Raw genomic sequence first — 23,071 nt, forward strand, 5'->3', positions numbered from 1 at the left:
CACGTCAAGTGATTTTTTTTCAACTCCTCCGCTCCTTCCAGCTCCAGTTCCCCGTAATTATGGAGCTGGAGGTCCTGGAACAAAAGATGATGAGAGTGTTACGAGGGTTCACTGCACTGAGAGAAAAACAAACACGTTGTCAAACAAGTCTTGTTTGGGCCAACAAAATCGCTAGTTGAAAATTGGCAAAAAAGAATTTGTTTGGTTCGAATTTGAAAGTCTCAAACATGAATAATTGTTCTGCTTTCGACAGCAACGAAATGTTTGGCTCAAGAGGCGGATAATTCACACCAGACGGTGCCTTTTCAGGATGAAAATATCTCATACAGAGGAAAATTTATCAACAAATATTTTATCCCTAAGTTACAAGATTGCTATCATATCATTATTTTTGTTTAATTTAAGGGTTCATTTGTTGTCTGTGATTATTAGACAGCCGAAACGAAAAACTACTATCCCTTGTTTCGCATAAAACAAAGATTTTTCGGGAGCAAAATACCTGTGGGAGTATCGAATAACGAAGGAGTAGTGCTAGAAATGACATTTTCATCACGCTCCGCGTGCCTAAAAGTCCAATTTCCGCCACATTGTGATGAAAAATATTGTTCGTAACTCGTAAAAAAATGTTTTTTAGCTCGTGGGATTATATCACTCGCCTTCGGCTCATGATATAAGCCTCCCACTCGCCAAAAAACACTTTTTTGCACTCGTTACGAAATATACTATTCTTGAGTCTACAGAGAATGCAATTTTTTTTGAACTACTAAATCAATTTTTGCGAGAAAAATTTTTCATTTCGGCGCACTCTCTGCATGTTTGGCACAAAAAATCCTTTTTTGATAATTTTCAAAAAACTATTTTCTTGGCACACGTAAGACTTGTTTGAGAACTTTGTCGTTTTCCTCTCAGTGTGGGGACAAGTGACAGCTGTTGTAAACGTCCGGGGATTTTGTCGGTCGCTGTGCATCTCCAGGTGAGATGTATCTTCTCCATTCATTGATTACCTCATCGGCTCCTTTACTCTCTTTATTCTCCTACTCGAGTTTATGTAATATCAGTTGGTGCTTTCTTAACTCGATTTTTTTCTTACTACGAAATTATTCCTTTTATTACTTAAATCGTGTTGTAATTTTTGGAGGTAATTCGTCGGTATCATTTGCTCGGAAAAAATTGGTAATATACTTCGAGATAATTATGGGGGTTGGAGTCATACGTGGAGAGGATGAAACTTAGAAAGTTCTGGAATTGCGGGATATCGCGGTTATTGATCTCCTCTTTGTTATTTATCCATATTATGTTATTGCATTGGGGGCATTGGCGGCACAGAAAAACCTAAACGTAATTTACGTTTTGATAAACGTGCACTGTTAGAACTTTCTTGCAATTTCAGTCATAGCGTCATCTGAATTTTGGATGTTGTGAGGTTGAATTCGATTTCAAATGAGAGCGCTCACTAAATTTCTCATTTATCTTGAATATTTAGGAAAAATTGGGTTTTTTATGTTCATTGATTTTTCAATGAAAGCTTGAATTTCTGAACTCATTGTGAAAATTGAACATCACATACAATTAAATTGTCAATAGATTGAGAGTTCAGAAAAGTTGTTGACTGAATTTTCAACATTTTTAAGGTTTTTCAGTGCCGTATGAACCTGAAAATCGAGAATTATTTGAATGTTTAAGAAATTAACTGAGTCGTCAAGGAAAAAATATACAAATTTCAAGCTTTTTCACTTGAAATTTCAAGAGTAATTTTTCAATAGTGTAATTTACGTTCTGATAAACGTAATTTATGTTTTGATAAACACAAAAGACGCTGTATTCACGCAGTTAAAAATTTTTGTCTGAATTTTCCGTGGCAAATTCCGGAAAATTTTATCATGTTCCAATTGCAGTGAAATTTCAGGAAATCTTGACATTGACATTGAAATCTTGACATTGAAAAAACCACAAAATTTTAGAATTCACTGGAAACTCAATGCAATTTAACACTGAATATTCATATTAGATTGAAGATTCAAATAAATTGAGGAATTCTCGTCTTTATGTCCCTTAAAATTCTGGAATTTCACAGAATTTTCGTTTAAACCTGAAATTTCATGATTTTTTCCTCTAAATCGCATTTAGTGTCACTGTCCTGAAAATCGGTAGCCAACTGTCCATGAAATTTCATTTTTTTCAACAGTGTAGGCATAATTTACGTTTTGCTAAACGTTAATTCAGTAGCGAAGTGGTAAAACGGTACAAGTCACTTTTGACTATTGCCCAGTTTTCAATGAATATCTCGGAAAATAAGGGAGATAGGAAAATTTGTATAATAACCTTTTTTGTAGAGCCGCTTGAGAGCTACAACAACTATAATTATAAAAATTCCGCTATCTCCCTTAGATTCGGAAATATTCCTCAAAAACTCAACTGGGAGATAAGTCGACTTGAACCGTTTTACCACTTCGCTGCTGAATTGCATTTTTCTAAATATAAATACGCTCTGTTTCGGCGTAATTTACGTTTAGGTTTTTCTGTGTGATGATTTTTTACTGCTTTTGATTTTGCAAAAAATTATTTTCAGGTGATTCCCATCTGCAATTCATCTAAAACATTTTATCTACCATTTTTAATGTCAAATGAGACCATATACTTGTTTAAAGACGCAATAAAAATGTACAGCAATAAAAGAATATTGACATCCCGATAAATCCATACCAGATTAATCTGACATTTCAATCCCTAATTGATGTTAAATCCCTCATCAGAGGTAAAAATCACCTAATGTCCAACCTGGGATCATAGATCCCCTGAAATTGGATACTGAATAAATACTCCGAGTTTCCCCTGTGTGGGCGTCGCTACGACACGAGTGTTAACAGAAACCTGGCTATTAATTGCGTTCGTAACTCAGATAGCTATCTACCGTCAATCCACACCGATGAATCTCACCGTTTCATCAATAACTTAGGCTCCAGTACGCGAAAATGTCAGAGAACACAGTCCGATGATAAACCCGCGACATTCTTGCGGTTGGGATGTGGCAAAAGGATGAAAAATATCCAGAATTTAATGAGTGAGTGCAGGTATTCTGGGTCGCGTTGCATCTTGGAGTCCCTCGTTGTGAGACATTTCTCAGAGGTGTCGGGTGATCACGGTTGGTCTATATTTGGTGATGCGAGCGCTCATCACTCGCGTTTGGAAAAGGCTCTGGATCGACAATTACGGGATTGAATCGAAATGAAGGCCTTGCATTCACCCGCGAGGAGGAATACCCAGTTGTAATTATCGGTTGGTTAACAAATTAAATAAGCGGGAAATTGCTCTCTTCGGATTAGTAGCAGCCATTGCTGCTACTAAATTAGCGATACGCGGAGAGACATAGTCAGTCAAAATTACCGAGCAATTCACGTAATCCGCAGTGGGGAATCGTTTTCCGGCCATTTTTATGGGAATGGAAGAGAAGAAATCTGAAACGTTCGGTGAATTCTCAGGTTTATCACCAAACAAAGTACGAAATTGTCACGTACACGGAGAGAAATATTCAGTAAAAATTACGGAACTCACAATTCACTCACCGATTACGAAATCGACTCAGAAATTTAAGTGACGGTATCGTATTTTTTCACAGGAGATTAGTTAAACATTACGGAACGCTCCGGAAAAATTCAGGGACAGTTCCGTAAAATTTCCTACCACCACATTTCGCTCCGGAATTACGGAAAAGATACGTAAATTTTTTTGAATATTTCTGTCCGTGTAATTTTTCCCGAAGAAGGAAAATCTTACAGAAACTTGCCAACTTATTATGCCTCCAAAATCAAACAATCTTGAACGTTCAACAATTTTTATGAAGCTGGTGAGTTATTTCTACGTTTCGTTCCGTAAAATTTCACCTGGACGTGGGGTGTCCGGGTAAAAAGAGGAAATATCTCAGTAGCGAAGTGGTAAAACGGTGCAAGTCAATTTCGACTATCGACCAGTTTTCAATGAATACTTCGGAATTTAATGGAGATGGCCAAATTTTTGTTATAACATTTTTTGTAGAGCCGACTGAGTGCTACAACAAATGTAATCACGAGAATTTCGCTGTCTCCCTTAGATTCGGAAATATTCCTCGAAAACTCAACTGCGAGATAAGTCGACTTAAACCGCTTTACTACTTCGCTACTGATTTGAATGATTCTACCCCATATGAGCGCATGTTAGCGCATGCATTTGGGGCATTTCGTCTATTTCATTTCTAAATAATGAACCTGGGTTGGTGGATTGAAATTCGCATGAAACTGAAGGGAATATCTTCATCTCTCAGTTTGAAAAAATCAATTTTTTCAAGTACTTGCGATTTTGGACAAACATCCTCAATCTAAAGATGCATCATTTCGCCAAAAATATTATCGCAAGTAATATAATTGTCTTGGAGACGTTGAGGGCTGAGTTTGGACCAGAGTAATGAGGAGAAAAAATCTCCAGAAGAAACTAAATGTTGCACCATCGAGCGTGGAAACAGTATCACGCAATGCGTTTCGGGCACAACAAAGCGCCAACTGCACGCACCTTTCCCGATTCGAATGAAAATTCGTGACCTTGCGCATCATTACAGCTATTAAGCCGAGGTTACTTCGCATGAAGAGAGGTTTGTCGGATATGTAACAATACTAAGACTGGCTTAATGAAATTTTCATGGATACCTTGAGCTAATTCCTACAATTACTCTCTCGTCATTAATTCGGAGAATGGGATACATCGGAGGATCTTGTTTTGCCATCTGGTGCATCTCTTGTAGAAACGTTCTGTAAGAATTTCCTCGAGAATAAAACACTCGTGATTTCTATGTCATTTTGTTTTTATTTTATCTTCTACTTCATTTTTTCATCATTTTTTTGCACGCGTCATTAATTGGAATTGATGCAACATAAAAAAAATCGTGAATATCTGTCGGGAAATTTCCGATTTATCCTTTCATTGAAAAACTGAGCTAGTTGCTCTCTCTGATTTTTCTCGAAATTTTTACGCCATTTTTTTAAAGACAATGGCAGAATTAAATTCTTTCGCCGAGGGACTTTGAACATGAAGACCTTGAAATCCTCAAATTTGCGTTTTATGGGGGTCACGAGGATATTCCCGTCCAGTGATCACCACCTTGGCCGCTTTAACCTCCCTGGAATACACAGAAAATCGCAAGTGGAGGGCTAATAAATGTTTAAATATTAATCCTGTCTTCGTTAATTCATTTCCTCTATTATAATAACAAGACCGGACGCGTGCGCTTATCGATCACTTCATTTACTTGTGAGAAGCCTCATTTTATCTGATCTGCACGCAGAGAAATATTCAGTGAAAATTACGGAACAATTCACGTAATCCGCAAGGGGGAATCGTTTTCCGGAAATTTATATGGGAATGGAAGAGAGGAAATTGTCACGTAATTTTTCCCGAAGAAGTCAAATCTTACAGAAACTTCCCGACTTGTTGTGCCTCCAAAATCAAAAAATCTTGAACGTTCAACAATTTTTATGAAGCTGGTGAGTTATTTCTACGTTCCGTTCCGTAAAATTTCTCAATCGTTGGGGAAAAATTACGGAACGACTTGTCCCCACAGCGGAGAGTCATCAGACGGCTGGTTAATTTTGACGAAACAAATCGTAGAATTTACGTGGCGATTCGTACAATTTCAGTTCCAACTCACACTTTTTATTGAATTTTACTTCACTCGCGGATTACGTTTCGAAACGTAATTTTTGTTTTTTTTTCTGGTAATTTTTATTGAATTTTTCTCTCCGTGTAAGCTTCCGAATGGGGATTTTCTTCTATCGTACATCATTTATCGTTTTATATTATTTGATATTTATATTTTTTATGTTTAAAATCAGGATGATTTTAATGTTAAATTACTCATTTACGATATCATGAAAAATCTTGTCTTGTTAATATTCATTAAGGATGTTTAGCCAGTGTCGGAATTTTTCTCTTCTTGTGATCAATACTCATGATTTTTTTTTAATAAGCAAAGTGTTATGAATCGATTCTTCCGAAAAATAAACAATTGAAACTGAATAAGTGAAATTTTTCTCGAATGAAAAAAGAAGACATTCCCTTGGAATTTTTCAGGAAACCGCAAAAATTTGTTCTTCTGAAAAAAAATCGAGGGAATTGAAATTGAGAATGGAAATCCAAGAAGGCAGAATTAATAAAAATCCTCTCTTTGATGTAACAAAATGCGACTTATTCTGATCCCAAAGGATAGTACCCTCTTAATTGCACGAAACTCCTGCAATTCAGTCAGTCTCTTTGTCTCAGAGATGAATCTCCCGTGAGTCAAACTCAAGTATAAATAAGCAGGTGGACGAGAGCATCTGATAATAGAAATTTCCATGAACACAGGAAAGTACTTTCTCATTTAATTCAGCATAGAATCACGTTCATCCGCTACTTTTTATTCATTCGAATAACCATTTATGCAATGGCCATATCTCACGGCTTTCATGTTTCAATAAAATCCAGAATTACATTTAGTGATACTCAAAAAGATTTTCCGTATTTTTGAAATTTATTGTATAATTTTTCATCATGACTTTATGATTCAATTTTTCCAATTTTTTATCCAGTAAATGGATTTTTTGTATTCGTTTAATACACCGATTTCTCGATTTTACGGAGATGATCTGAAGAGCCCCCGAATGTCTTTGTAAATTCGGAAATGATCAATCTAGTTTTTCAATTAAATTACGTGAGGAATAATCTGGATTGCACCATTAGACTAATTAACTCGTCCCCCGGATAAGAATCACCCCCATGTAATTCGTTAGATCAACAGATCTTCGGACGTACCCAACTCTCATAATTCGGATTTATCTCTCTAGTTTGACACAGCGATAAGTATGCCACTCTTGTCTGTTTGGTTTGTCGTGGAGTATACGACCGTTGAATATGAGTTTTGTAGTCATAAACGAGATTGCAGATGCAACTGAGGCATTTCGTGCATGATGCGACTGTTGCGGCATACGGGAAGTCGTACGAGACGCTGTTTACGGGATAAGTTTATTCGAAATAGTCCACCCACTCGATGTTAGCATTTGATTTATTTATTCATGGACAGAGACAAATTGCTCTTTTATTCTTTACCCATTTGTTTAGTTATTTTCGTTCATTTCTTTCATTCTTACGTTTTGTTCATGTCCATTTTATTATGGAAAAGAGTGAAATGAGAGAATTTTTTTAGTCACAGGAAATTGAAAATTAATTAAATTCATTTCAATTACATTCAACTGAGATTCATCAATTTTTTGTTTAAATTCAATGACGATTTGTTTTTTAATTCAATGGGACAATGAAAGAGAATGAAGACACAATTGGGAAATTGCTCCTGTATTGCGTATAATTATTTTTACTAATAAATTGGCAATATGCTTCCGAATGGTCATTCTGCTAATTTTTTTAATTGTACATTATTCATAGTCCATTTTATTTTCTTGAATTGAATCAATTTCTTTCCAACTAATTATTTTAGATTTTCCACTTGACGAAATTCTAAAAATTTCTGAAAATTTCTATAAAATATTATTAGGAATATTCTATTTATACATAATTGAATGCATTCGAAACATCACATTTAAAGGAACCATCGGCAAGCTAACTTTCCGGGGAATTTATGAACAATTCGAAATTTCTAAAAATTATCCTAAAAATCAAATTAACCGAGACAGTTATTGTAACTATTTTCTAACTTCGGTATAGTCGCATAGAAACAAACATATTAATCTACGGAATTCTGATTTTCGAAAAATAGGAAATTTTGGAAAAATTTCACAGAAATCGAAATAACGATTATTGCTATCGCTTTCATCTTCGAACGCGCTCAAAGGGACATTCCAACGAATTTTTCAAGCCGTCATTCAATGAATTTCGACGGCTTATTTTATTTTTTTTTATATATATATTTTTTTTTTATTATGTACAAACCCTTCTCGGGTTATTTACAAAAACTGTGCGGCTATTTTAAATTCTAATTCCATTTTTCTTAACAAATTCATGTATCATTTCTAATGGTTTTAAATTCTTGGATACCAGGAATGCATTTATGGTAAATGGTCTAGGGCATCGTAATTCAACCAATTTGTTAATCATTTGTTCCCTTCCTTTGTTATAACGAGGACAATACCAAATTACATGTTCTATATCTTGTGTCTCAGAGTTATCTCCGCAAATGCATTCCGGGCTGCTTACAATATTTTTCCTGTACAAATTTTTTTTTTTTTTTTAGTTATCATGTTACAACTGAATTTTGAAACAATTCGAAAATTAAAAAAATGAATCAATGAATTAAATTTCAATTAATGGGGATGGATAGGGTTTAGCAGCACCTACACTTGAGAAAAAAAAATCAATTCCATCTATTCATTAGCGAGAAATTAAAGAAAAAGTTTGTTACATACGAACGTACGGACACCGTCTAAAAAATGCATTTTCGGACTTTTGGGATCGTAATGTCGATATAACTCAAAAAAAGGAATAAAAGGAAGCAAAAATGTCTCGATGAGAATGGAATCAGACAGGATGAGATCATCCACTCGATATCGATATCCGATCGTGACTACTGCGAGGATTAAACCGTGTAAACGACCACTGAGACGAATGTTTTATAGAGCTGCCGCTTCGTTCCGAGTCTTCGCACTACGGCCCGTATCTACTGACGCTCCAGCCCCCATGAATCGTTCGATACGGATCGAGTACGACTCACCGGCGTAACTGGCAGTTGGTCGTTTTTCTCAGTTCCCTCAGCCACTGGGGGGTACGTATGCACATTCAGGCGCATTACCGGGCGGGATAATTGAGACGTGTCAGTGAGGAGGCGAAAATCTGGCTGATGGGCACGATCCATCGACGTTTGTCGTTGGCATGCCGACGAGATTAAAGACTGGTGGGTTAGGTGCACATAAAATGCGCCGACACAAGGCGCCGAGAAAATTATTGACTACCGTGGGCATTACCTCACTGTGAGGTCATAAAATTTTGCAGATTTTTTCCTTTCAACCCGCACCAAATTGTGGGGATGCGTAGCAGAGTGCGTTTTTACGATGTTTGATTGGAAATAACGAGAACATTTTTATTCTTTCGTTTTTTAGCTCAATTTCACATTCGAAAATTCATGATTTTTTCTGATTTATGGTGACAATTTATATTTTTGTATTTTTAAACTGTTGAATGAAATGAATGAAAGAAAAACAACTCAAGTCATGTTTTGCAATTAAATTGCGGGAGAATAATTGACATTTTGTGGATTTAGGAGGACAAAATAATGACATATTCACTTGAATTTTATTAATCTCCCTTTGATTGGAAATTGCGAGAACATTTTTATTCTTTCGTTTTTTAGTTCAATTTCACATTAAAAAATTCATGATTTTTTCTGATTTATGTTGACAATTTATATTTTTGTATTTTTAAACTGTTGAATGAAATGAATGAATGAAAGAAACACAACTCAAGTCATGTTTTGCAATTAAATTGCGGGAGAATAATTGACATTTTGTGGATTTAGGAGGACAAAATAATGACATATTCACTTGAATTTTATTAATCTCCCTTTGATTGGAAATTGCGAGAACATTTTTATTCTTTCGTTTTTTAGCTCAATTTCACATTCGAAAATTCATGATTTTTTCTGATTTATGGTCACAATTTATTTTTTTGTATTTTTAAACTGTTGAATGAAATGAATGAAAGAAACACAACTCAAGTCATGTTTTGCAATTAAATTGCGGGAGAATAATTGACATTTTGTGGATTTAGGAGGACAAAATAATGACATATTCACTTGAATCTCCCTTTGATTAGAAATTGCGAGAACATTTTTATTCTTTCGTTTTTTAGCTCAATTTCACATTCAAAAATTCATGATTTTTTCTGATTTATGTTGACAATTTATATTTTTGTATTTTTAAACTGTTGAATGAAATGAATGAAAGAAAAACAACTCAAGTCATGTTTTGCAATTAAATTGCGGGAGAATAATTGACATTTTGTGGATTTAGGAGGACAAAATAATGACATATTCACTTGAATTTTATTAATCTCCCTTTGATTGGAAATTGCGAGAACATTTTTATTCTTTCGTTTTTTAGCTCAATTTCACATTCGAAAATTCATGATTTTTTCTGATTTATGGTGACAATTTATATTTTTGTATTTTTAAACTGTTGAATGAAATGAATGAAAGAAAAACAACTCAAGTCATGTTTTGCAATTAAATTGCGGGAGAATAATTGACATTTTGTGGATTTAGGAGGACAAAATAATGACATATTCACTTGAATTTTATTAATCTCCCTTTGATTGGAAATTGCGAGAACATTTTTATTCTTTCGTTTTTTAGCTCAATTTCACATTCAAAAATTCATGATTTTTTCTGATTTATGTTGACAATTTATATTTTTGTATTTTTAAACTGTTGAATGAAATGAATGAAAGAAACACAACTCAAGTCATGTTTTGCAATTAAATTGCGGGAGAATAATTGACATTTTGTGGATTTAGGAGGACAAAATAGGGACATATTCACTTGAATTTTATTAATCTCCAGAAAAAACTAAATGAGAAGAAACTGAATAAACTAAAAAATCAGCGTGAAATCCGGACCAAATTATGGGGATGTGTAGCACAGTGTGTTTTTACGATGTTTCATTGAAAATCACGAGAAAATTTTTATTCTTTCGTTTTTTAGCTCAATTTCACATTCGAAAATTCATGATTTTTTCTGATTTTAGTTGACAATTTACAGTTTTGTATTTTCAAACTGTTGGATAAAATGAATGAAAAAAAAACAAACTCAAGTCATATTTTGCAATTAAATCGCGGGAGAACAATTGACATTCTGTGGATTTAGGATGACAAAATAATGAAATATTCACTTGAATTTCATTAATTTCTATTGATGTTCATTATTGAGGTATTCAATGAGTTTCCCTGCAATTTGCACAATTATTTTTGCTATTTTATATGCAATATTATTATAATATAACTGTCTTATAACTTTATATCTTAATTCCGCAGAATAAATTATTGTCCTGATAAAGGAAAATAAGGGTTTTTCTTTTGGATCTTCTAATTTTCATCATTTCAACTCCCCTCAAACCTCAAACGACCGTACCTGCCCGAGCCCTTCGAGTTTCCCCGATATTCATGCAATAATTGACCACAAATTCGCAGTTGCCATAGATTTGTCCACCAGATAACTAACTTTTACCGTCGACATTCCCCAAAATTCTCGTGAACCTGTCCCTCCAAGAAATTGAAAACCCACAAAGTCCCCAACCCCCGACAAGTGCCCCAATCCTCCCCGCAAGTTCACCATCGCCGAGCGTCGCCTTCCACCTCTCATAACCCCCCCGATCCCGGCGATTGGATGATGTTACTCTACTTGCAGTATTTCACTTTCACTAACCCCGGAGGCCTCCCACGAGCTCATCTCCGGTGTCTCCCCTCCCCTCGATTCACCCAGAGTTGTACCGATGGGTCACTCACCACGTTCGCCAGTTGAGGTCGCCCTCCCACCTCTCATTTTCCCCCTCGTTTTTCCCAGAACATACCCCACCTCCAGCTCCCCACAAGGGGCAGTCCACTTACCCACATTTCGCGTATTTAATCCCATCTCTCTCCAGCACCGAGTCAAAAAAAAGGCGAGAGAGGGCAAGAATCAGCGGACTCACCGAGACACCCCATCACCACTGGTGGGAGATTTGACAATTGGGGGTGCTTAACCAGGGGTATATATTGTCAGTCCAACACCTCCACCATCAGTCACCTCTCTGACTTTACGAATACCAAGTGTTAACCTCAGACTAGCACCGGTGAGTCTCCCGTACTCTGGCATCTCCAGCAATAATTCAAGTTCTCCATTATTTTTATTTTGCCAAACAATGGGTTCATGTGCGGATTGTGCGGTTCTCCCCTTAATCCAACGAGTCAACTATCCAATAAACCTGAAATTGGAGTGCTCTCCTGCTCAGATGGAGTATTAACTCCCGATCAGTTTCATCGTTGTTTCGAGTAGAAACAATTCAACTGAAGTTTGATTACAGCTTTTCACTCTCTCGGATGTTACAATCGTGGAGTCAGGAGTACTTTCCATTATCGTGGGCAACCGCGAAGAGATAATAAACCCCGGGGGGGGGAATGTCGGGGGCATTGTTGAAGATGTCAATGACAATGGAACAGTCAAGTTCGATTGTCGGAGGAATTGAGTTTCGTAATTTTGGATTTCATTTTTTAGGTGATTTTACGGTGACGAGACAGCTATCAGCGATCATGAGGAGGTGGCTGCTGTGGATGGGTGAGTGATTATTTGTTTCTTTATTTTCGGTTCATTATTGTTCAGCAAATTGCCTCTGACGACACATACCGCATGCAGAATTCAATCATATCTCGTTGCAATGGTGTAATGGTAATATCATTATTTGAATGGTTTTCTCTCGTTACTTTTTTTTTTCTTCATTTTCGTAATTACTGGGGGGGACTTCGACACATCTCCGTGATTCTTATTTCATATAAACTTGGGTGGCTTCTCAATCCGTAAATGAGGGACAGTTTTGCAATGGGTCGCGGTAACAATGAGTGTATTATTGAAAGTACCGAAAACACGTGGAGAGTTATTGCGCTAGATGCCGCATTCTGTGAAACGAATGTTTCGGCGGGTGAAGATGGGAAGGGGGGGAGGTGTTGTAACTTCCTCTAATTAAAATGGGTTGGAGATTAAGTTTCGTGGCTCACAGACAAGGGCATTGTTCCGAGTTTGCTGCGTGTGGTTGTGAGGAGGCTCTTGGAGGCGTTGGGGTGGTGGGCATAAAGGTCAAGTGTATCCACACGCTGGAACAGTCTTTCGGTTTTTTGGGAAAAGCTTTTTTTAGGCAATGACAGTTTCGATTTATTTTGTGAGTTTAGAATTTTTTTTAATGCGGAGGGAGTTTTTGAAATTGTTTTGCTGAATTTATGAATCAGTCATTTGCAAACGTCAATTTTTTAATTAAACTGCGGGAGAAAGTTCGGAGTTTTATGGATTTGAGGAGAAAAAATGAAAATGGAGAATTGTTAATTACGGAATTCTATACAATTTAATTGAAACTGTCATTTGAAGAGAATTTCAAACCACGGCATCGGTAATTTTTTATGCTAATTTTCAACAATACATATTTTTTTATTCATATTTAATGAAAATTGTTTGAACTTGAATTAAAAATTTACAAAAATGAAAATGTTTGAGACATGAAAAAAAAAATTTTCATAAAAAATACATTGAAAGTTTTTTAACATCTACAAAAACTTCAGAACACAAAAATGTAATTCAAATGAGAAAAATGATGATTCAAGTACAATTTAGTCAGTACGAGGCACTCGAATTACGTCAACCTGTTTGTGTGAATTTTTAGGGGTTTAAAGAAAGAAAAATGCGAATTTTTAATAACGAAATTCCATAAAATTTCAATAACTCAATATTTATGAATAATGAAAATTATTTGAACTTCAGTTGAAAATTTACAAAAATGAAAATGTCTCAATAATTTAAAAAAATCTTCATAAAAAAATACATTGAATTTTTTTAACATCTACAAAAACTTCAGACCACAAAAATGTGATTCAAATTAGAAAAATGCTGATTATACAATTCCCTTCAAATTTCTCACGCAATCGATCCAAAAATTGATATTTCATGATTATTAAACTACAGTTTACTCAGTACGAGGCGTTCGAATTACCTCAACCTGTGGTCCCTAGAAAAAAGCAAATTAGCAAAGTTGCACTAAATGCACGACATGTAAGTCATTATTCACTTAACACCTCCAACTGAATTCTCCATCTCCCGAGACAAATACCTGTGAATTCAGCTCTTACAAAAACGTCGAATAGCATGGGTGGGAGTGGGTAATTGTACGCACGCGATGCTGAGAATAGTAACCCAGTCGACAGAAAGTGTGTGATGATCGTCTCCCCACAGTTCTCCCGAGTGCTGCGTGCGAAATTTAGGAATGGGATTCGTCAGTGAAATGATTTGAAAAATCTGTGACATAACTTCCCGTTAATTAATTAGGAGCATTGTCGGTATGTCAAGACAGGGCTTAAGTTTACACTCGTTTCTCACCACTCTGCACCCGTAATTTTATGAAAATTTCAAGAGCCGCATTGTTCCCGCGGCAATTTCGCCATCGCGGGTGCCAAATAACTCCAACTACTCCGAATAATTTGATTTTTTTTCTTTCAGCCTGGCTGGCCATCGCCGATGTTTCAACGGTAAGTCCCCACTTCCTCCCTATTTTCCACGATAAATACGAATAAATTGCAAATGCAAAAAATTCTCAACCCCGAGAGCAAAGCGAAATCGATGGAAATTGTTTCCGACGCTCCGAGGAATTCGAACTTCGTGTCCTCCTCGCGGGCAAACGCTCGTCTCCTTTGTCAGTGAAGTTGAGAAATATGATATGACAAAGAGAACTCGATATGGAATGACACGAAATTCCAAGATGAAAACGGGCAGGTCTTCCTGCGAGAAACTTCATTTTTTTTCCTCCACTTGCGCAATACTATGCATCTATCGTGCGATCGGCTCGTGGCACCGCATGATGTAATCTCGAAACCACGCGAGGGTAGAAGATAGTACAGATGGGAGGGGAGAGAAAAAAAAAGACAGAGTACGTCTCTGGTGTTAGCTTTTCGCGTGTTGCCCCCGGTGCCGAGGTCATTTCGTTCCTTTCTCCTTCTTTTCTCGTGTTTTCCTCATGTTTTTTTCCATGTCTCTGATCTAATCACTGATCTAGGAATCGAGATGGAAATGGATTAAGTGTTTTGTACTCAGTGGATGTTCCGATGTTTTAGGCGCAGGATGGGTATAATTATCCGGTGCCGAGCAATCCGCTGATTCCGGGAACATCTCCGAAGCCGCCAGGGGGCTTCCCGGGGACAGCGACGGATGAGTATCCTTCGCCGGGGGGATTCCCGGGGACGACGCCGACGACTACTTCACCAGGGAGACAACCGGGTTTTCCCACGGGCGGTTCCGGGGGTTATCCCAGTGGGAGACCTGGTGGAAGACCTGGTCAACCTGATCAAGGATACCCCAGTGGACGACCTGGAGGACGTCCGGGTCGGCCTGATCAAGGATACCCTAGTGGACGACCTGGTCAGCCTGATCAAGGATACCCTAGTGGACGACCAGGTCAGCCTGATCAAGGGTACCCTAGTGGACGTCCGGGTCAGCCTGATCAAGGATACCCTAGTGGACGTCCGGGTCAGCCTGATCAAGGATACCCTAGTGGACGACCTGGTCAGCCTGATCAAGGATACCCTAGTGGACGTCCGGGTCAGCCTGATCAAGGATACCCTAGTGGACGACCTGGTCAGCCTGATCAAGGATACCCTAGTGGACGTCCGGGTCAGCCTGATCAAGGATACCCTAGTGGACGACCTGGTCAGCCTGATCAAGGATACCCCAGTGGAAGACCAGGCGGACGTCCCGGTCAGCCTGATCAAGGATACCCTAGTGGAAGACCAGGCGGACGTCCGGGTCAGCCTGATCAAGGATACCCTAATAATCGGCCGGGTCAGCCCGGCGGTGAACCTGAAGGATACCCCCGTGACAGACCCTCCATTCCGTTCCCCGATCGTCCAGGACAGCCTCAACAGCCGGGCTACCCTGGCCAGCAGCCACAAGGACCAAATCGCCAACCAGACGGCTACCCACGAGACAGACCAGATCAGCGACCTGGATTCCCCTCTACGTCGAACAGACCCAAGCCAACATCGCAGCCTGGAGTCTCAGACGGATATCCTCGGGACAAACCATCAGGTCAATTCCCAGGTGATCGACCAGGGCAGGGACAGCAACCAGGTTTGCCGCGTCCTCAGGGCCCCGGCACACAACCGGGGCAGAGACCCGGGGGCCAGAGCCCCGGTTACCCTCGCGATAGACCATCAGTGCCATTCCCAGGGGGAGATAGACCTGATCAACCTCAACAGCCGGGTTATCCGGACACCTCTCAGAGGCCCGGTAGCTTCCCGGGAAAAAAACCGCCTTTCCAGCCAGGAACAAAGCAGCCCCCGCCGACATCGTTCGACGATTTTCCACGGGACAAGCCGGGTCAGGGGCAGCAGCCAGGTGTTCCTGGAGGACAGAGGCCTGGATTTCCTGGATATGATAGTGGAAGACCTGGCCAGGGGAAGCCTACGTTCCCTGGCGATGACATTGTTCCTCCTGGGCAGGATCGACCAGGATTTCCCGGTGGTCAACAGCCAGGTTATCCAGGTGGTCAACAGCCAGGTTATCCAGGTGGTCAACAACCAGGCCAACGACCCACTTTCCCTGGAGATGATATACTTCCTCCGCCAGGACAACGCCCAGGTTTCCCAGGTGGACAGCAACCAGGTTACCCTGGAGGACAGCAACCAGGTTTTCCTGAAGGACAGAAACCAGGTTTTCCTGGAGGACAACAACCAGGTTTTCCTGGAGGACAGCAACCAGGTTTTCCTGGAGGACAACAACCAGGTTTTCCTGGAGGACAACAACCAGGTTTCCCTGGAGGTCAACAACCAGGTTTCCCTGGAGGACAACAGCCAGGTGATGGCAGCGATGGTGATGATGGCTCTTACGACGAAGGCGATTACTCCGCTATTCCCGGAGAGCCCGGTCGCGATTATCCGATCTACTCTGAAATCCCAGAGACCGGCTTCAGTTGTGACGCTCAACCTTTTCCGGGCTACTACGCTGACGTCGAGACCCAGTGTCAAGTATTCCACGTCTGTGCTAACAACAAAACCTACGATTTCCTCTGCCCCAACGGAACCATCTTCCACCAGCAGTACTTCGTCTGCGTGTGGTGGAATCAGTTTGATTGCAACTCAGCTCCCAGTTTCTACTATCTGAACGAGAATTTGTACGATTATTCGCTTGTTGGAACGCCATCGCCACAGGGGCCATTTGGACCACAGGGTCCTGGGTTCCCAGGACCTGGTTTTCCAGGGCAGGGACCATCTGGTCCAGGTACGTTCATCATTATATCGACCACTGGGAGAAAGATGGAATTATTTTTTTTGGAGGGGGACTATTATATTATTATTTGAGATGGCATTGGGGGAATTCAGTACAAGAAGTCGTTTATTGAATTGTTTTTCCTCAGGCTTTCCGGGACAAGGACCGAGCCCAGCACCAGGCTTCCCAGGCCAGCCACCTCAAGGACCTTCCGGACCAGGTGAGTCACACATTTTAATTCCTGAAGAGTTTACCACATTCCAATGGAATTGGACTGAACACTAATTGTGCATCAGGCTTCCCAGGTCAAAGACCATCTGGCCCCGGCTATCCAGGACCACAAGGACCGGATGGTTATCCCGGACAACGACCATCTGGACCAGGTGAAAAACATTATCATTCAAAGCGATTATTTATTTCGATGAATTCGTGCAACGGTCAATGAATTCGTTGCAGGCTTCCCAGGACAAGGACCACAAGGACCACAAGGACCTTCCGGGCCTAGTTTTCCCGGACAACCTCAGCAGCCCTCCGGCCCAGGTAAGATAACGAAATTCCAGTCAAGGTGCAGAACTTCCCAATCATGATTTTTTCATCTCCAGGATATCCAGGACCAAGTCCACCTTCGGGACCAGGCTTCCCTGGAGGAGTATCTCGGCCAGGTATTCCCGGATATTTCCTAAATATCAATTATTCTCAGCTCCACTTGACTCTAATAATAACACCACCTATTTCCTCCATTACAGGCTATCCAGGAACAGGCCCACAAGGTCCCTCGGGTCCGGGTTACCCGGGCCCCGGCCCTCAAGGACCTTCACCCCCAGGTAATTTGTAGTAACACAAGCCTCAAACCTCCCAAATCAGCCCCAAGTAATTCTCAAAATCTCATCCGCAGGCTATCCAGGTCAGCGACCACCCGGCCCTCAAGGCCCATCCGGCCCAGGTAACCCCCTAGACCTCCGATTTCATTGAATAAAAAACAAACAGTAATCAGTGAAAAACTCATGAGACCAAATGCAAAATTCACACATGCTCATGAAATTTTGACGCAATTTTCGGCCATTTCGAAAATTACTTACAGTTTCTTGACTGTCTGCCACACATAACTAAATTTCCCGACATTTCCAAGAGATTCAACAATTCCGTAGCGAAGCAGTAAAATGGTTCACGTCGACTTCGACTACTGATTTGCCAATTTTTACTGAATATCTCGAAATCAAAGGGAGATGGCAAAATTTTCGTAATAACCTTTCTTGTAGCACTCAATTGGCTCTACAAAAAAGGTCATTACGAAAATTTCGCTATCTCCTTTAGATTCGGAGATATTCCTCGAAAACTCAGGGGCCAAGCGACTGGAGCTGTTTTACCGCTTCGCCACTGAATTTTCGTAATGAATCGTAATGAAAAATATTGTCATTGCAGGCTACCCAGGCCAGCCGCCGTCGGGGCCAGGCCCCCGGCCGCAGCGTCCAGGCGGCCCCTCATACCTGACCCCCCTCCCCCCCACCGATGGTTTCCCAAGTCGTCCCCCTCCAACCTCCGGCCGGCCGGGCTACCCCTCCCCGCCGGGGCCCTCGACCCCGCAGTACCCGACGACCCAGCCTGGCAGGCCCACCCAACCCGGACAAAACGGCTATCCCGCCCCAGGCAGACCGCAGACCCCCGGCACCTCGCCGGACTACCCAAGCGGTCGGCCCTCTCCCCCCACCCCAAACCTTCCATTCCCACCCGTAGGACCATCGAAACCAGACCGCGAATACCTTCCACCCCTAGCGGGTTAACTCAAGTCATCGCCGATAAAGAATGAAGGAAAAAAATCCATCGATGTCAACCCGCCATCAGCATACCCACCTGTTGGCGCTGGTCCCTGATAAGACAAAGGGCCTCCGACGAAAACCAGGTGGTGCAGCCCAGCTGCATCGAAATCATCGCCAGAGTCTTGACAATCAGAACCAATTTTTCAGTTTTTTTATCCCCATTTTTTAATGAATTGTCCATACGAGGAGAACTCCATCGACGCTGAGAATCCTCCTCGAGTATTAATTTACAAGAACGTATTTATTTATTCAGCTTTCCTAGAATCTAGAGAAAAGAAACAACGTATGCCCCTAGAGTTACCATAAACAGTTGGGACGATCAGGATGTGTATCGATGACTCGTAAACGACGTATTCCCGGGTGAAAGTGAATGCTGGTGTCTTCCATAATCCAAGATCGTAATCCCGGAGTTACCTGCATACGTCACACTGAAATACGATATGCAACTTGTTCCCGCTGAACAATATCATCTGCGGTTAGGCAATACATTAGGCATGACGTAATTGTAATGATAATTATACAATTATATGGTGATTGAAAAATATGAGAACACAAACGTTTTTGTAACAATGGTTTTGAGACACCTACTCGTGGGATGCCATTATGTATGATATTTTATACGTGAAATAAAGATATGAAAGACATCTTTGCAAGTCATCTTGCTTGTTTTTTAGATTTTACTCTCGATCCAACGGTTTTTGCTTCACTATTTTTCGTCGAATTGTGATGTACGAGGCCTTTCCCTTCTCTTATTCTCCTCTCATTACTGTAATTAGTCATTTCGAATTGTTAACAATCATGGAGTTACATAAACTCTGACACACGGGGTGCCATGATCTTAACGCGATTACTTTGAACTGCAGTGCAGAATTGCGTGGAATGCTCATTGTCATTAATTTCAACATTTTCAATAATTTTTCATCGTCGAAGTGGAGAGTTAATGTCGAGAATTAGTCTAGATTTTTCATTTTTCGATGGCAATTTTAATCATTGTGATTGCAAATTCATGTCTCGGTGCTGCAAGCTCGCGCGACCCTACGACCTTGCAATTACACGTTTCAAAAGTGCCAGGGAAGACCGGCAATTAGTTGTTGGAATACCCATGCTTACCATCGATAACCACAATGTGCGAGGTTGTTGCCTGTCTTGGAGGATCACGATAGATTCCAGGGAATTCTAAATGGGGGAGGTAATTGCGGAGTTGTTCATGGGTGTGTGGATACCCCACCCAGATATGTAAAACGATGGTCAGTTTCAATTCAGAGGGAGTGCAGTCATTATTTTAGATCCTTCAATTTCGTAATCTCTTTAAAATTTCCAGAATGTTAATAACGAGTGAGAAAAATTGAGTTAATTGAGTTAATTGCTGTCCTTTTTTTATGTTTCCCATCATTTTCTGAATTTTTCTGTAATTACCACGAACATCAAATGTGGAATTTTCATGATTTTTCCATAATTTATTTATCCCCTTTTCAACCCCCTTATAACCAAAGGATTGAAAAGAAATCTTTTGCAATCCTTCAAATTCGTCAATTCATTTAGAACACTAGAAAGAGAGAGAGAGCGAGAGGGTAAAACAAGGGAGAAAAATAAGAACGGAAATTAAAACAAAAGCAACATTAATCTTCAAGACATTTTTCGTTCAAGATATTTTCCTAGACCCGAAAATTTTTCCAAAAAATTGCAGTTATCCTAGTTCACCATTGCACTACAGAATTATTTTTGTAATCAATAATCACATCCTATCTGTGATGGGCATATCAACCAGTTTTAATTACCGTTGAATTGTGAAGTACATTCAACGGTTGTACATTTAAATTTCTAAATATTCTATCAACCAATAATTTAGGTAGGAAAATTGACGATTATTTCGATAATGGAAAATCAAGTAAAGTTAGAATTAGCTTGGTACCAAAAAATTACATTTCAATATTATCAAATATTTTATTCGCCACCAATCGGAAAAATTTGGTTATTAAATTCCAAGTGAAGCGGTCAATTTTTAACATAAATCTTAAAATTTTTAACATTAAAGTAACCATCAATTTGTACATTTAAATTTCTAAATATTCTATCACCCAATAATTTAGGTAGGAAGATTGACGATTATTTCGATAATGGAAAATCAAGTAAAGTTAGAATTAGCTTGGTAGCAAAAAATTACATTTCAATATTATCAAATATTTTATTCGCCACCAATCGAAAAAATTTGGTTATTAAATTCTATAATATTTTAAATTTTTTAAATATAGTTAAACTTTGCACAATAAAAGTACGGAATTCTTCTTAATATTGTCAGACTCTAATATTATTGGCCATCACTGATATTATATATCAGTAGCGAAGTGGTAAAAGGAGATAAGTCAATTTTGACTATTGACCAGTTTTCAATCAATATCTCAGAATCTAAGGGAGATAGCAAAATTTTCGTTACAACCTTTTTTGTAGAGCCGATTGAGTGCTACAACAAATCTAATTACCAAAATTTCACTATCTCCCATAGATTCGGACATATTCTTCAAAAACTCAACTGGGAGATAAGTCGACTTACCTCCGTTTACCACTTCACTATATATTTTTTATATATTCTTCCCTGGGGGTTCTAACAGTGTATAATGTCATAAAAATTTCAAAAAAGTACGGGAAATTTTCGCCACAACTCCGGAGAAAACCCCAAAAATGCGAAATCCTCTAAAAAGGAATTTCAAATGCATGACCTCTCATACTCTATGTGCAAACAGAAGTCCATAAAAGGTTGCAGTTTTTCATGGAGTATTATGGAAGAGCTTCTCGGCGGCCAACACGGTGGACTCTTGAGTATAGGTGGAGTAACGCAAGATTTATTGCCCTGTAAATGACGGGAGCGTCCCATTCGCGAGATGAAATATAACTCTCCAGGCTGGTTGGCGTTATGAGGGTCGCTCTTCTGATGCGTTCTCGTCTTCCACTAGTGTCCACTTCATACCGTTATACGGGGATTCTTGATGCCCGGGGGAGACTGCGATACAGGCCCTTGTCAACTTCCATTTGCTCGGCATATTTACCCTTTACACAGGCGAGCCAGTAATTTCTAGAACCACCATGCGACAGTTCAGACGAGTCCATTCGTCGTCGCATGACTACCAATCGTGGAATGTCCTTTGATTTCGCAAAAAAAAACAATTTTCAATAAATAAAATCACGACAATGAAAAAAACGAAATCGTGAAGTCACGAATTTCAAAGTGAATTTCAGATGCTAAAAAATAAAAAAATAAAAAATAAAAACCGACGTCGGTGGCCGAGTGGATTAGACGCAAGTCTAGTGTGCGAAAGGTTGTGAGTTCGATTCCCCGTGGAACCGAATTTTTCAACGGAAGGCTCCGGCGAGCGGGAGGTTGCTAATAGAGGAACCGCCTGTACCGGCATGGGTTTTCTGTGGTTTCCCCATGCTACTTCTATGTTCTATAGAAGTGCGAATGCGGTACAGTGTAGAATCCACAGCCGCATGCATAGGGTTGGATAGAGTGCCGAATGGGACCCGAAAAAGGGACTCTGAGGCCGTAAAAAAAAAAAAAAAAAAAAAAAAAAAAAAAAAAAAAAAAAAAAAAAAAAAAAAAAAAAAAAAAAAAAAAAAAAAAAAAAAAAAAAAAAAAAAAAAAAAAAAAAAAAAAAAAAAAAAAAAAAAAAAAAAAAAAAAAAAAAAAAAAAAAAAAAAAAAAAAAAAAAAAAAAAAAAAAAAAAAAAAAAAAAAAAAAAAAAAAAAAAAAAAAAAAAAAAAAAAAAAAAAAAAAAAAAAAAAAAAAAAAAAAAAAAAAAAAAAAAAAAAAAAAAAAAAAAAAAAAAAAAAAAAAAAAAAAAAAAAAAAAAAAAAAAAAAAAAAAAAAAAAAAAAAAAAAAAAAAAAAAAAAAAAAAAAAAAAAAAAAAAAAAAAAAAAAAAAAAAAAAAAAAAAAAAAAAAAAAAAAAAAAAAAAAAAAAAAAAAAAAAAAAAAAAAAAAAAAAAAAAAAAAAAAAAAAAAAAAAAAAAAAAAAAAAAAAAAAAAAAAAAAAAAAAAAAAAAAAAAAAAAAAAAAAAAAAAAAAAAAAAAAAAAAAAAAAGATGCTAAAAAATCTCACAAATAAAAAAATCAACAGGCAATAATTGTACAAACCCTAGACGTGAATTCAACTTCCGTTCATCCGAGTGAACACAGGATCATAAAAACCTAACAATAACTTGAACTCCACCCGGAGCGACCAGAAGCCAGTGGACTGACCTTACCTGTTGTCCCACCC

The 23,071-nt window shown here is 38.7% G+C and overlaps 1 protein-coding gene across 1 annotated transcript; it reads left to right on the top strand.

The window, feature by feature from the left end:
- The first annotated feature begins 12,291 nt into the window (after window positions 1–12,291).
- On the top strand, window positions 12,292–19,460 carry LOC107045057 (collagen alpha-5(IV) chain). The gene is made up of 9 exons (XM_015267186.1): window positions 12,292–12,316; window positions 14,240–14,268; window positions 14,851–17,011; window positions 17,305–17,382; window positions 17,456–17,539; window positions 17,602–17,661; window positions 17,746–17,823; window positions 17,895–17,942; window positions 18,422–19,460. Exons 1-9 carry the CDS (start codon window positions 12,292–12,294, stop codon window positions 18,778–18,780), a joined length of 2,922 nt encoding a protein of 973 aa, XP_015122672.1. The 3' UTR covers window positions 18,781–19,460.
- Window positions 19,461–23,071: the final 3,611 nt, after the last annotated feature.

The sequence above is a fragment of the Diachasma alloeum genome, unplaced genomic scaffold, assembly GCF_001412515.2.
Source record: "Diachasma alloeum isolate Michigan unplaced genomic scaffold, Dall2.0 Dall_scaffold_00865, whole genome shotgun sequence".
NCBI classification, from domain to species: Eukaryota; Metazoa; Arthropoda; class Insecta; order Hymenoptera; family Braconidae; genus Diachasma; species Diachasma alloeum.